The sequence below is a fragment of the Biomphalaria glabrata genome, chromosome 1, assembly GCF_947242115.1.
Source record: "Biomphalaria glabrata chromosome 1, xgBioGlab47.1, whole genome shotgun sequence".
Lineage (NCBI taxonomy): Eukaryota > Metazoa > Mollusca > Gastropoda > Planorbidae > Biomphalaria > Biomphalaria glabrata.
In genome coordinates, this window is record NC_074711.1 from 52749550 (window position 1) to 52763193 (window position 13644).

At 34.9% G+C, this 13644-nt stretch overlaps 1 protein-coding gene across 2 annotated transcripts in view; it reads right to left on the minus strand.

The window, feature by feature from the left end:
* Positions 1-7815: 7815 nt before the first annotated feature.
* Positions 7816-13644, minus strand: part of LOC106078738 (immunoglobulin superfamily DCC subclass member 3-like) — a 244982-nt gene continuing 239153 nt past the window's right edge. For both annotated transcript variants that reach the window (XM_056043564.1, XM_056043556.1), the window contains exons 8-9: positions 9721-9744; positions 7816-8627 (exon numbers count right to left, since the gene is read on the minus strand). In XM_056043564.1, coding sequence (XP_055899539.1) covers positions 8467-8627; positions 9721-9744 — 185 coding nt within the window. In that variant the 3' untranslated portion in view covers positions 7816-8466. The remainder of the gene's footprint in view (positions 8628-9720; positions 9745-13644) is intronic.

Sequence of the window (13644 nt, forward strand, 5' to 3'; positions counted from 1 at the left end):
CATTATTATCAGCTTCCAAACTCGTCTGGAACCTGGACATAAATCTCGAAAATGCCTTTAACGATTTTTCTAGAAATTTGACAGTTTTGTAAAGAAAAAATACAAGCTAATTGACATACAGTGAAAAATCTGGTTTGACCGTTATAATTTAAAAAACAAAATTTGTTCTATTTTGAACATACGTCATTGTAAGTATCCTCCCCTGTCTTCAGGGAGAAGTGAACTAAATAGACGTCCAGGAACATTTTGTAGACCTTCTGTTGTGGAAATCATTAGCTAGACTGCTAGAATTAAATGTTGCAATATACATGAGTATTTAATACTTTAACAGTTTATTAATACACAATACCAATACTATATATCTAACTAGGTCCAGTTTTCGAGTCTAGACTATTGTCTTTGAATGCTTTCAAGTCTGGATCTATTTCACCAAACTAGAATTTCTTATAATCTTTTTTGTTTCAGTCATGTAGATCTAAAGCAAGTACAAATTAAAATAAAAGTGTGTTGTTTTTGTTGTAAAAACTATACTTTGCTACACGTGGTACACTCCCTGCTTCTGCTGTGATTGACACTGGGGATTGGGTTAGAAAAAGAAAAATTTTTATTTAAAAAAATGACGCTGTTACATTCAAATAACACGCTTATATATATATATATACACACACACACACACACACACGCATGTACACACATTGACTCCTACGTACACTCAATCCATCCAATACAATATACACGATGACTGAAAGGAAACCAATAAAATATATTGTACTTGCAGTCAGCTTATTCTAGCTTCTATTGCATCCACTACTTTTATGAAAGTATTTTTAAAGTACCAGTACGCATAGAGTCAGAAATTTTCTTTGCTAAGAGGCCACCCATGTATGATGATTCTAACATGACTGCAATATAATTTAAAAATTTCTTGCAGAACCAAATTGCCCGACCACAGAATGGGCACCACAAGCTGAGGACTTCTGACATTTTCATAAACCGAAACTAAAAGATGAGTGATAATATGGTATTGAAGAATTTATTTTATGCAAAGCCTCGTTACTTTGGATGGTTTAACTTTTTTTTCATGCAAGAATCTACCAGGTCATGGGACACTTTTTTAAAAAGAAGAGAACACGTGAGGTTTTCGCCTGTAGATTTCTGCATGACCTAACGCCATAGTTCGTATAATGTCATCGTCTTTTCAAATTAAAGCCTGACAACTAAGCAGACGATAACTCCCTGTAAGTTGAACACCGGAGAAAACAAAATCATACAAAAAAATCACACCAAATTTAAACAATTCAGTAAATAAATACCAACAAAAAAACAGTTATTTTTAACAGGCCAGGTAAAGTATATACCATTGTGAATACATACGTAAAAATATACAGTCATACATAGATCTAGTACAAAGTACAAATATTAAAAAGTGTGCTTTAATAGAATTGATACACAATAGAATATCTATCACACGCATGAGAGGACGATTGTGACATAATCTGTACAGAGTTTATACAATGTGTTAAAGACGTCTTGATGAGAAGAAGCCTTTTTTTTTTTGTTAGTGGGGGGGGGGGGGAGGGGTCGTGAAATATGAATAAATATCTAGTTTAAATACTTTCAAGTTTCTCACTTCTAAAGAAAAAAAAATGGTTAATGAAATCAAGTTTACTTCTTAAAGAGGAACTACATTAATGTAAAAATTAAATTGCCAGGTGTCCTTCTGAAAGTTAATTATAGAAATCAAATTAGTTTGACTAAATCTTTATTGAACTTGGTACGTATATTCTGAGATCAGTATTCACAAACTACTTCCCACGGGCCATATCCAGCCCAAGAAATGGAGCTATCCAGCCATTGTGACCCTTGCCCACACTGCATACTGAAGCCGCAGGGGCTAGATTCCAATGAACCAGACGGTCTTTCATGTTTATGCAATGCAGCTCGTGTGTGTGTGAGAAATAAATGTAGTCCTTCCCCCCCCCCCCAGGGTTGCCTTAGATCGTTACGGAGAAGGTAAGAGCGCCCATAGCTTAACTTCAGGGGGATTCTACATTTTATATTTCTTTTATAGTTCAGTTGTATTGGCTGTTTTTAAAACAAAGCTTACTCACTCCGTCTGTCTGTCTGTCTGGGACACATTTTGCACACGTTACTTCTCCCACTTGTCATTCTCAGATCAAACTGTAACTTGACACAATTATTCAGTGTACCTAACAAAACATGATTCAATAAAAAAAAAACCAAATGACTTAATTAATTAGTGGTAATTAATTTAGGTTAAAGAAATGGAAAAAAATATTGCAGTATTTAGAGAATATGGCTGTAAATGTGCAGTTCTCTCCCACATATACGATTTTTTTCCTTTCCTTTTTTTTTTTTAAAGGAATTTTGTTGTTGTTTTTGTTTGTTTACCGTTTAGACTAAACCAGGAAAAAGACTTATGTCTTTAATATAGTTTCCTGACTTACAAAAAAAGTAACACCATGAAACATAAGTTACTAATTAATCCCCTTTTGATGTAACTTAAAGGGTTAAACTCAATGCAACTCACGGAATATAGAGGGGTTAAAGGGTGATGTGGCGGGTGCGCTCGGGACTACAGATTGATGCATACTCTAAAAAAAAAAACGATCAGTACAGTGAGAATGAGAGGCGAGCCACTTAGAAGTGTGTGCAATACATCGCGGCACGCAGGGAACGTTACCTGTGACATCATTAGGAGGCTAACAGGTGCACATTTCTTCTGGAGTCAATTAAGTCTTTTTTTTTTAAAGACAACTATTTGGATATGGATGTGCTATCATTCCCTGAACACAAGAGAGTATTTTCATGACCCCATTTTGCTGGAAGAGGTCTGAATCTGATTAGCACTACCAGTAGACATGAAGGGATCCAATTAGTGCTACCCGCTGGTTTAAAGAAACGACAATAGATTGTGATGACTGCAACTCGCTACATGATGTAGCCATTGAACGAAGCGTTGAAACCTGCAACCGGTCGACGAGATAGTCCTGATATTTGCGAATGCTTAATCAGTGGAGTGCATCAACTCTGCGTTCTTGAATCTCGCTATGTGATAGGCGAATCAAAGATAATGTAATAATATGAGTACTTCTATTAACTGATTTATCTCATTTACAGCAAAAAAGGAAGAAAATCGTAAAGGCTGCAATGCTGGACCAAATCGACTCGAAAGATAGGTCGTCAGTGAAGTTAATGATGCTGAAATGACAAAGGCCAATCTAGCTGAAAAAAATGTGCCAAAAAACATGTCCACCGAAATTTTGTGGTTACGTCCCTTTGCTGTATTAGCGATTTTCATCTATTGCGCTAAACATAATGATGTATCCTGTGTACAGAATAAAGGAAATGTTGCTAAACTATGTTTTTTTTTTTTTTTAAATTATGATCGTCTTTGAGTGCACTTTTTAAAACTGAAAAATCATTTTTTCTTAAACTTTTCCGTTTCTAGCTCATTGTTTTATCCATTGAGTTGGCAGCATTCTAGCTCATTGTTTTATACATTGAGTTGGCAGCATTCTAGCTCATTGTTTTATACATTGAGTTGGCAGCATTCTAGCTCATTGTTTTATACATTGAGTTGGCAGCATTCTAGCTCATTGTTTTATACATTGAGTTGGCAGCATTCTAGCTCATTGTTTTATACATTGAGTTGGCAGCATTCTAGCTCATTGTTTTATACATTGAGTTGGCAGCATTCTAGCTCATTGTTTTATACATTGAGTTGGCAGCATTCTAGCTCATTGTTTTATCCATTGAGTTGACAGCATTCTAGCTCATTGTTTTAACCATTGAGTTGACAGCATTCTAGCTCATTGTTTTATCCATTGAGTTGGCAGCACATTGAAGTTTACTTTAGGGTCCTTGACATTGTTTACTTTATTGTGAAAATCTCCAAATAACTGAAATATGTGATCACGTGATGTTGTGAGAGCAGAAACGATATTCACAGAGAGAATTTTTCCAATTAGTGTTCTTAGATTTTAACAAACATTAGTACAAATTAGTTCTTCTAACTAGGAATGAAACATACCGGACTCAGCAGCAAACGTTTTATTGGGTGCAGATAAATTCCAGAAAACTCAAATGGAACAAAAAGCGAGCTTAACCTTTTTTTATATAGCTCTTTATAACAGTACATCATGGTAACTAAATTATCTACCATTGTTTCACTTTGTTTTATTGGACATTTCCATACATGACGAAAAAAAATATAAATAGCAAGTTTTTTGGTGTATCCGGTGATACACCGGAAGTGTTGATAAGTAACATAAGCTCTGTGTGTGTGTGTGTGTGTGTATATGTTTTTTTTTAAATAAGTTATATAATTTTTGAGCACATTTTAACACTGATCAACTTCTGTTTGTGACTTTTAGTTGGCAATTTTAAAATTCACATTATTTAGTTTATCGTGAAAAACTCCAAATCGAGACTTGATGTCCAGAGCGAGGCGGTTAGAGATTGGTTTATTGTTTTTCAAGGATTGGTTGATCTTGTTAAATGAGACATCTTTCCCTACAGAAGCAGGACAGACAGTTTAATCTTTCCATTTCCCTGTCGCATTTCTTCAAATAGTCAGCTAAGTAGGCCTACAACTATTTCAGTTTTAAGATATACCCAACAGTCAACAAATGCTTGAACTAAATAAAAAAGATTCACTCTTAAATAACTTATAACAGTGTTTCCCAAACTGTGTTCCTCGAAACCCTAGTGTTCCGCGAAACTCTAGTGTTCCGCGACTCCCCAAAATGTGTTCCACGAACTACTGGAATAATTAACTAGTAGGCCACCACGTGAATTAATCTCTGTTAAAAAAATAAGCAAAGTGTTCCGTTAAAGAAAACATTTGGGAAACACTGACTTATATTGCACTTAGCAATAAAGAGATACTCCACTTGTGAGCTATTAGTGACAATTACTACCAATTAAAATTGTTTTCACTAAAAAATTAAAAAGAAAAGTTTAGGTATTTTTTTTTAATCTGAGAATTTGTTTTCCTTTCTTGGTTTCTTTATAAGAACTTAATAAGAAGTTTGTTTTTTAGTTCTAGTGAACAGCTTCATTTGTTTGCAACCAAAAGTCAGAGCAAAAACTTTCAGAAAGAAAATGTTTACTCCCTGAAAGTCTACTATACATGAAGTCAGGACTCGGCGACATACTTGTAATAGGCAAACTCCTATTTAATGTCAACATGCCATGAGCCGTACACATATGTAGGCGAAGGAAACAATCTGCAGAGATGTTTAGAAACTATGGCTGAACATTTCTAGAGCAATGAACGCTTCTAGTGAAATGAACATTTCTAGAGCAATGAACGCTTCTAGTGAAATGAACATTTCTAGAGCAATGAACGCTTCTAGTGAAATGAAAATTTCTAGAGCAATGAACGCTTCTAGTGAAATGAACATTTCTAGAGCAATGAACGCTTCTAGTGAAATGAACTTTTTTTTTAGAGAAACGAACGTTTCTTTTTGAATTTTGATTGTCAAGAGAACAAAGCTTAGAGGCTTTGAACTAAGAGAACAAGAAGGGAGGTAATAAAGAACTTGGCTTGCACATTTCAATGCAATGGTTTTAATTGTGTTCCAGGAAGACGTTATCCTGTCAATGTCAAGGCTACAAGAAAAGCTACTTCATCTTAAGATTAAAAAAAAATCTTTTGCAGTTAGCTTTAAAAAAAAACAAAACAAGTCAGCACTGCACAGAAAGAAATGTAAGGCTAGATAGGTGTTTATATTTGATGATTCAGAGTTTACTAGATATCGTCTATACACTGCAGTCATCAAAACATGGATCTCCTTTTAAAATGTAATAGATGCTAGAATTTAAAAAAATGGACTTGTTCAAATGTATTCTGGGATTCTTTGCAATTACGTCATCATTAAACAAAGCGATATTTTCTTTTTCACCAATTTTGTTTTGTCAAATAATGTGTAGCTTTTAGTTTTGTATATTGAATACTGTGTAAGCCTAGTGCACTATACGCCAGAAACACTCTATACTCGGTACGTAAGGAAAAAACATCGTTAAATGAGTGTTAGACTTCAAGGTAGAAGAATCTCTGTAAGTTAGGTTAATAAGGTTCTTTAATAAGGTTCGAGAATTGCACGACCTTACAGTCTATAAATAAGAGTAGAAGGATTGGAATTAGGCTGATATTTTCCCATCAGTATTGACGTCGACTAGGTCAAATCTAATCTATAGTACAAGCAAACCTCAGGAATGAATCAGATGAGTTTAACTTTCCTTTCTCCCAGGTACATAAGGACGACATCCAAAACAGCCCCTCACCCCCCCCCCCTCCCGAAAAACGAGATTCAAACTCAAGACGCTCAACCCTTGAACTCTACACGGTTTGGCATCAAGCAAGACCACAAAGACTGTGGTACACTTGTGTAAGAGAGTACTAGTAAGAATGAGATTTCTTCCTTGTATTAATATTATTACAGAATGAAATGACGAATGGGTGAAATGATTTCATTAACTAGCCAACATTTGATTATCCAAGAATTCATGACAAACATTTTTTATGTAGAAAATCTATAAAAAAAAAAGGCTTCAATAATATATAAAATCCTTTCTTTTGACAATAAAATAATATGATGTTTTATTACACCATCAGTAAAGACATAGATGATTGATGACATTGATGACAAAGATGACACGCATTTTGATTGACTATTAAATCCACAAAGCTCATGTTCAAATGCACATTGATTGATTTAGTTTTTTTTTTTAATTTCTCGTCTGCTCTACCAAATAACAACCAGAACAAAACAACACTGTCATACCAAGGCATTATCAGATCATGTGACTTAATCCAAACAATATAGTTTTGATAATAAAAAAAGAAACTAGATATTGCAATGTCATAGAAACACAGAATCACGAATATTGAATAAACAATAATAATAAACATTTACAGATCAGTGACGATAATTTAAAAAAAAAAAAAACACTCACACATATTTATTTATGCAAACACACACACAAAGAGGTAACTAGTGTTGCATTAATATATTATCTCCTGAATGGTTTTATACACACATATATATATATATATATTGTATGTTATGATATAGACATATTATTAAATGTAAATCTTTACGCTAAGTAGTTTCTAATATGTGTGATACATTTGAATAAGACTAGATTTTGTCTTTTAAAAATATATTATTTCAAAAGTTATAGTTTTTTTTTTTTTAGTATATAAACTCAACACTTGTGTTTAATAAGATATTTTGTCTTTATTTGTTTAGTAAGTCTAGACTATTGATCACACTTTTTGTTCTAACTCGAGGTGCCTTGTTGACTGGACCTCGCTCACCAATCGTCTTACCAAACACCCTTTAAGTCACTTGCTTCCCCATATTCTCTATACACCTTACGACTTGATTTACCATTATCTTAATTTTTGGTGTTTTATCCATGGACATCACGTGACCGTTCGTTTAGGTGAATGAGATCCATTGGACTTGCTTGTGAGTGCTCAGTTTTAGTTAGATCCACATCACAGAACTCGATGTATATAGGCTGGTCCATTGGACTTGCTTGTGAGTGCTCAGTTTTAGTTAGATCCACATCACAGAACTCGATGTATATAGGCTGGTCAAGCCCAAGACTTGTATGTAATCAATCTCACATTTTCTTCACTTCTATACAAGAAGTTCATTTTTTATTCCCAGATATAGTCCATATTGTTAAAAAAAACTAAATCTAGGTCTAGGCTGCTCTTTGATTATTGCCCTGTAGCATTTCTACTAAAACCTAGTTCCAACAATATAAAGCGATGTTAAGCATCTATTTTTTAGGTTATGATTACCTCGAAATTGTAATAGGCCCTACACTTAGAGACTTGAGACTGAAGATCACACGTTTTTTTGGCGAAGAACAAATTTACAAAAACTTTAACAACCTTTCTGGTTGTCACTTCCGGTTTAGATAGTATTTAAAAATAAAACCGTCCCTTTAGCCAATGTCTCTGTCCATGATTCACTTATGTTAAGTCGTTCGGAACCTTTTATCTTGGGCTTCGCCGGAATTGACGTCATTGAATATTGCTCACATTTTGTGCTTTGTATTTCAAATTAAACATCTAGTATCTAACATTGATCGCCTGCATACTCGATCTCCGGTAGAGATGTATTGATGAAGCAAAAGCTGGCGACCAGCAGTTTATAGCATAGTTATATTCTCGTTTGATGGTTTGTGACTTCTGCCAACTACAAATATCGTGGAATGTGATTCACTGTTTACACATGGCATACAGAAAAAAAAGAAGTAAAACATGAAATAAGCAAAATGTACAGAGTTGACAACACTTTTTCCATTATATACATTTGACTGTTCATGTGTTCAAAGAAAAATAAAATAAATAAATAAATATGAACCCGATGGCTTAGGATCAAAACCACAAAACACGTCTTGCTGCTGGGACTATTGGACTTAATTTGTAAGCACGAAGTAATGGATGAGAACTAACAGTAACAGAACTGACGTTAAGAGGTGGCGGTGAAGCACCAGCGCATGCGCAATGCTCCTGTTATCAGGGTCGTCCTCGTCTGCGTCGTCACCATTCCATTGGTCACTTTTGCCTGAAAAAGTTCCTAAAACAAAACGAAACACTTGGAAAATGATATAATCAGCAACAAAATTGATACGTTACTATGGTAACTTTAAGAAAATTAAGTCTACGGAATCTATTCAAACAATATAGTCAGACAGTTCTACATTTTTTTTATTCGGTATATTATATCTGCCTGGAATTGTAGTTGTCCTGACAAAAAAGACGGTATCGCTAGCCAATGGAAGAACAGCTGTTTTTTAATGAACATGCATTAGCTGTGTAACTATTATAACATGGAGTTGATGGTATAGAGTTTGCAGGATATATTTACACATTTTTCGAATAAATATTCATAGTTCTTATTGATTTTGAGGAGGGCAGGCTTGCAAATACTTGCAATAACAAAATAGTAATAATAATAATAAAGACTTTGTATATGTAATAACGTTATAACTATCTATTTTTGAATGTCCTTCCTTATCGTCTCCAGTATAGATGTAATAACAAAACCTAACGTTTGATGCTCTATTTAAATTCAATAGTAATTTACATATTCCTTTTCTACTCATATGCTGAAACACTCACTTTATACAGATTCTAGATTTATAAAATGTCTATATGTCTATATGTATGTGAATATTCAAAATTAGTTCACTAAGGCTGATATACAAATGTAGATAATACAAATGATTTACTTTTATGTAGAGGCGGCTCCATCAATAATAAGGCCACTTCCGGTCTGATGCCATTTAGAAATTTTTTTAAAACCAATAAAAAAAAGCCACTGCTACGTGCATAAAGACAGTAGCATAATAATGATTGCTTGTGGCGCCCCCTGCCAGAGACCACCATGAAATATTGGATGAGCCGCCCCTGGAAGTGAAAAAAATATAAGAAACTGGAACAGGTAATTAATTGGGTTCTTAAAAATGTCTTAATAAAAACGTTAAATTCTTTATAAATGTTTTTATTTTCATATAAATTAAATTAATGTTAAAATTATTGTAATCTAGAAGTATTGATCTAGCTCCATAAAGCACAGGATTTTTATTACAATAAGCCTACATCAAGTCTACTTGAAACTATTACAAAAGTAATGTAGTAAATGATAATAACAAGAACACAATAGTTACCTCTCTTGACGTTATGAGTATCTGCTGTAAATAAAGAAAGATAAAGGGTCATTTAGCAAGAGAAACAAATAAGCTAGTTAAACTTTAAGACTCATTGCTACGTGTCTTATTCAAAAATAACATTCCACATTTCCAAGATTTTTCCTTTAGCCCAGCTTGACTAACATAGTAAAGGTAAAGTTCCCCCTTTCAGATCCCGCGAGCTATAGGGTAGATGACGTGGTCATCTGTTTGGTCCACGGTTAACGAGAGTGTCATGTGGCCAACTCAACGACCCACCTCCTTACTTTACCCCAGCTAAAAATAACTTAGAACAGGGTGAACTCGATGTGCCCTTAAGATCCGAAAATGAAAAATCCCAATGGTCACCAAGATTCGAACCTGGGACCCCTAACTCTAAGCGCTTTACCCCTAAGCCACCACGAACCCGTGTATTTCTATTTCATTAAATTACAAACTATATAGATGTATAGATTATATTCAATGTAAGATAACCCTACTCCCCGCTCCTTTCTCTCTTCTAGGAAATCATTCCTTCAGTAGATATCCATTCCTATTGGTCAGCACCTCCTCTACTAAGTTTCATTTGCTCTGGTCAGTTTTCTCTTCTCTGGTCAGTATCATTTTCCAGTTAATAGCCCCCATCTTTCCTCCTTTTAAGCAGACTCCCCCACTTTTTTTTATTTATTTCCCGTTGGCATCCCCTCTTCGACGTTTCTTGAGTCGGTATCCTGAGAATCAACATGTCACATCAAATGATTTCTTAATACAAAGAAACGAGGTCTTGAAGGGACTACAGGTAAGGAAAGAAGATTGTACACTCGGTAAGATTGTTTCATAACAAACAAAGATGGAGGTAACAGTCCGTGTGTTGTTGTCTCAATGTTTACTAACAAGTGTCAACTAATGATTGAAGTTTAGGAGATCTAAGTCAAGAAACTCAATGCTCTCACTTTGAAAACAAATCTGTTTTTGTTTCTACTTTAGTGTGTACGCATTTAACAAAGTGAAAATATTCAAGTCGACTTAGTTAAATTCTACACTGAACATTATTAACGTTACTGCATACTATATACTGTCAGGGCCGTTCATAGACATAGGCAAATAACGCAGCCGCCTACGCCTTCGATTGGTGAGGGCCTCGCACAGGATTCGAAACACTTTTCTTTAGACAAGATATAGCTCAACTTGTGCCCAATGGAGTACACTCGGTTTTACATCGACTGTGTCATTTTATTTCATCGCTGTTGACTTTTTTCTGTTATTTGGGTCACCAAAGTCACTTCGCCTAGAGCCTCCAATTATTCAAGGTACGCCCTGCTACTGTACACTAAACACAGAACAATATACACTGAGCATTGTTGTTATAGAGTGTATGTGTATGGTGTAACCATGGGGACAGTAAGGCGGATGTTGTAAATGTACAGCCTGGAGAGTTTCTGATGAAAGCACGAGGTGGTATGTCGTCATTCAACTGAATTCAAAAGACTGGTGTGGAAGCTGATGAGAGATTAGCTAGAGACGTGATACAGAAATGGCGTGTATTTTTAGTTATATCTTGTTGTAATTATCATTCACTTGCTTCTACATAATCTATTTTCAAGTTGAATATGTGCATATCTATAATATGAAGCAGAAAGTAAGGCGTATGTATGTATGTGTGTATGTGTGTATGTATGTATGTATGTATGTATGAATGTATGTATGTATGTATGTATGTATGTATGTATGTATGTTCCGCATAGAAATCAAAACCGTTTCACCAATCTTGATAAAACTTGGCATAAATGTTCCTTGGGTACTAAATGGAACCTTAACGTATTTCTAGTAGCCCTAAAACAAACTTAAGACACTCAAAAGTTGCCCAACTCTAGGAGAGTATTACTATTTCATGGATCTATGCCATGTTTACCTTGTTTACATGGTCCAAAATAGATAGGATCTAGATCTAATTTTTAAAACTAACTTCGCTTTGCCCTGATAGTTTTCTACGTTGACAATTGAAAATACAAAATATACTCTATTGATTTTAATATTTAATAAAATTAACCTTCATAGTTGTATTTCAAAAGCATTTTTATATAGATTCGCTCCTTATATCTGCGAATTTAGACGTCCTGACGTACTTTGTAATCCCATTCATTTAACAAATTGGGTAAACCCGTTTTAATTGTACTTTATATTTCATTCATTTCGCGCTTCTTTCGTTTTTAATAGATATGGATGTATCAGCTTAACGGGTAAACCCATTTTTGCAAAACTACTTTTATTTTTGTGGCGAAAGAGAAAAACTTGAAAGGAGCATTATCTTAGTTTGACATAAATATAAATGCAATCCACTAGATTAGTAATACAAAAACTAAGGGCGGCAGGCCGCGGGTAATGTCCGGTTATTTAATAAAAATAAAAAACGGTACACTATATACTGTACTTTATTAATTGAACACTATATATCGCTAACTATTTTCACTTTAAAATCGCATAGATCTTCCCTACTGTTTCTTAAAGCAACAATGTCGATCGACATAGATGCATGTATATTCAAGCTAGAGATAATTACTTCTATGCTGAACCAAGAATAATATACGAGAATAATGGCAGAACATGTAATAGCCCTCTACAACATGATAAATGGTTATGATTCAGTGGTTCTTTAGTCTGTTTATCGTGGCTCTAACTAATCACTCTATTCCAGTCAATGTGAATTAAAATGTCTAGATTGTCCACTCATGTGTGAACTATAAACTGCAAACTACGACCTAATAGTCAGAACGTGATACAAAATAAAACTGAACTATTGTGAGAGTTGTTAAGTGTTATGTTAATGTACCGACATGCCATGGGATTCACGTGTCCCAGTTGTAGAACCACTGGGCGAGATGCTACTCCCATTCATCAATGTGACGAGTGTATCTTATAAGTAATGAAGCCGGCCGCTGAATCGCATGGGAGCTGCGCCTGGTTATCGATGGGGCAGTTGCAGGAGACGACAAGACATTAATTAGTTTCATCCGAAATAATATTAAGTGTTGTGAAAGATGTTATCGACTTCCTAAAACAGACTTTGCAACTGTCTCATCCCAATTCCAAATCTCCAGCTTCCGTCACGCTATTTAGCTTGACGAGTTTATAATCGCTCCATTCATAGAAACTCCAAGATAGACAGACAAAGAACAGTCAAGTTTTGTAAGAATTTAAAGTCAACTCGGAACACATGCTGTCATTGTGTAGCCAGAGTAAGCATACGTCTAAGTGGGACAACAGGTTGATTGGTACTAACGACTTCAATGTATAGCCAAGACAGACAAGTTGATTGGTACTAACAACTTAAATTTATTGCCAAGACAGACAAGTTGATTGGTACAAGCACCTCAAATTAATAGCCAAGTGAGACAGACAGGTTGATTGGTACTAGCACCTCAAATTAATAGCCAAGTGAGACAGGTTGATTGGTACTAGCACCTTAAATTTATAGCCAAGTGAGACAGACAGGTTGATTGGTACTAGCACTTCAAATTAATAGCCAAGACCGACAGCTTGATTGGTACTAGCACCTTAAATTTATCGCTAAGCGATACAGCCTAGTTGATTGGTACTAGCGCCTCAAATTTATAGCCAAGAAAGACAGCTGAGTTGATTGGTACTAGAGCCGCACTGTTTGTTTTGGTTTCCTGTGCTAGATCCACGAGAAGACACCAGTGAATATATTGTTCTCCATTCACTTCCCGAAGTACATTGATCTATCTATATCGGTCAGAGGGGGGATGATGAATTTTTAACAGTATTACACATCACTTGTCACATCTGATATGCCTAGTAAGCATAAACACTTTCCAATAATCTGCTTTTGATATGTACTGCTATACACAAGAATACTACCAATCGCACGTATAGTTCATAAATAAGAAAGCATTCTATTTATAG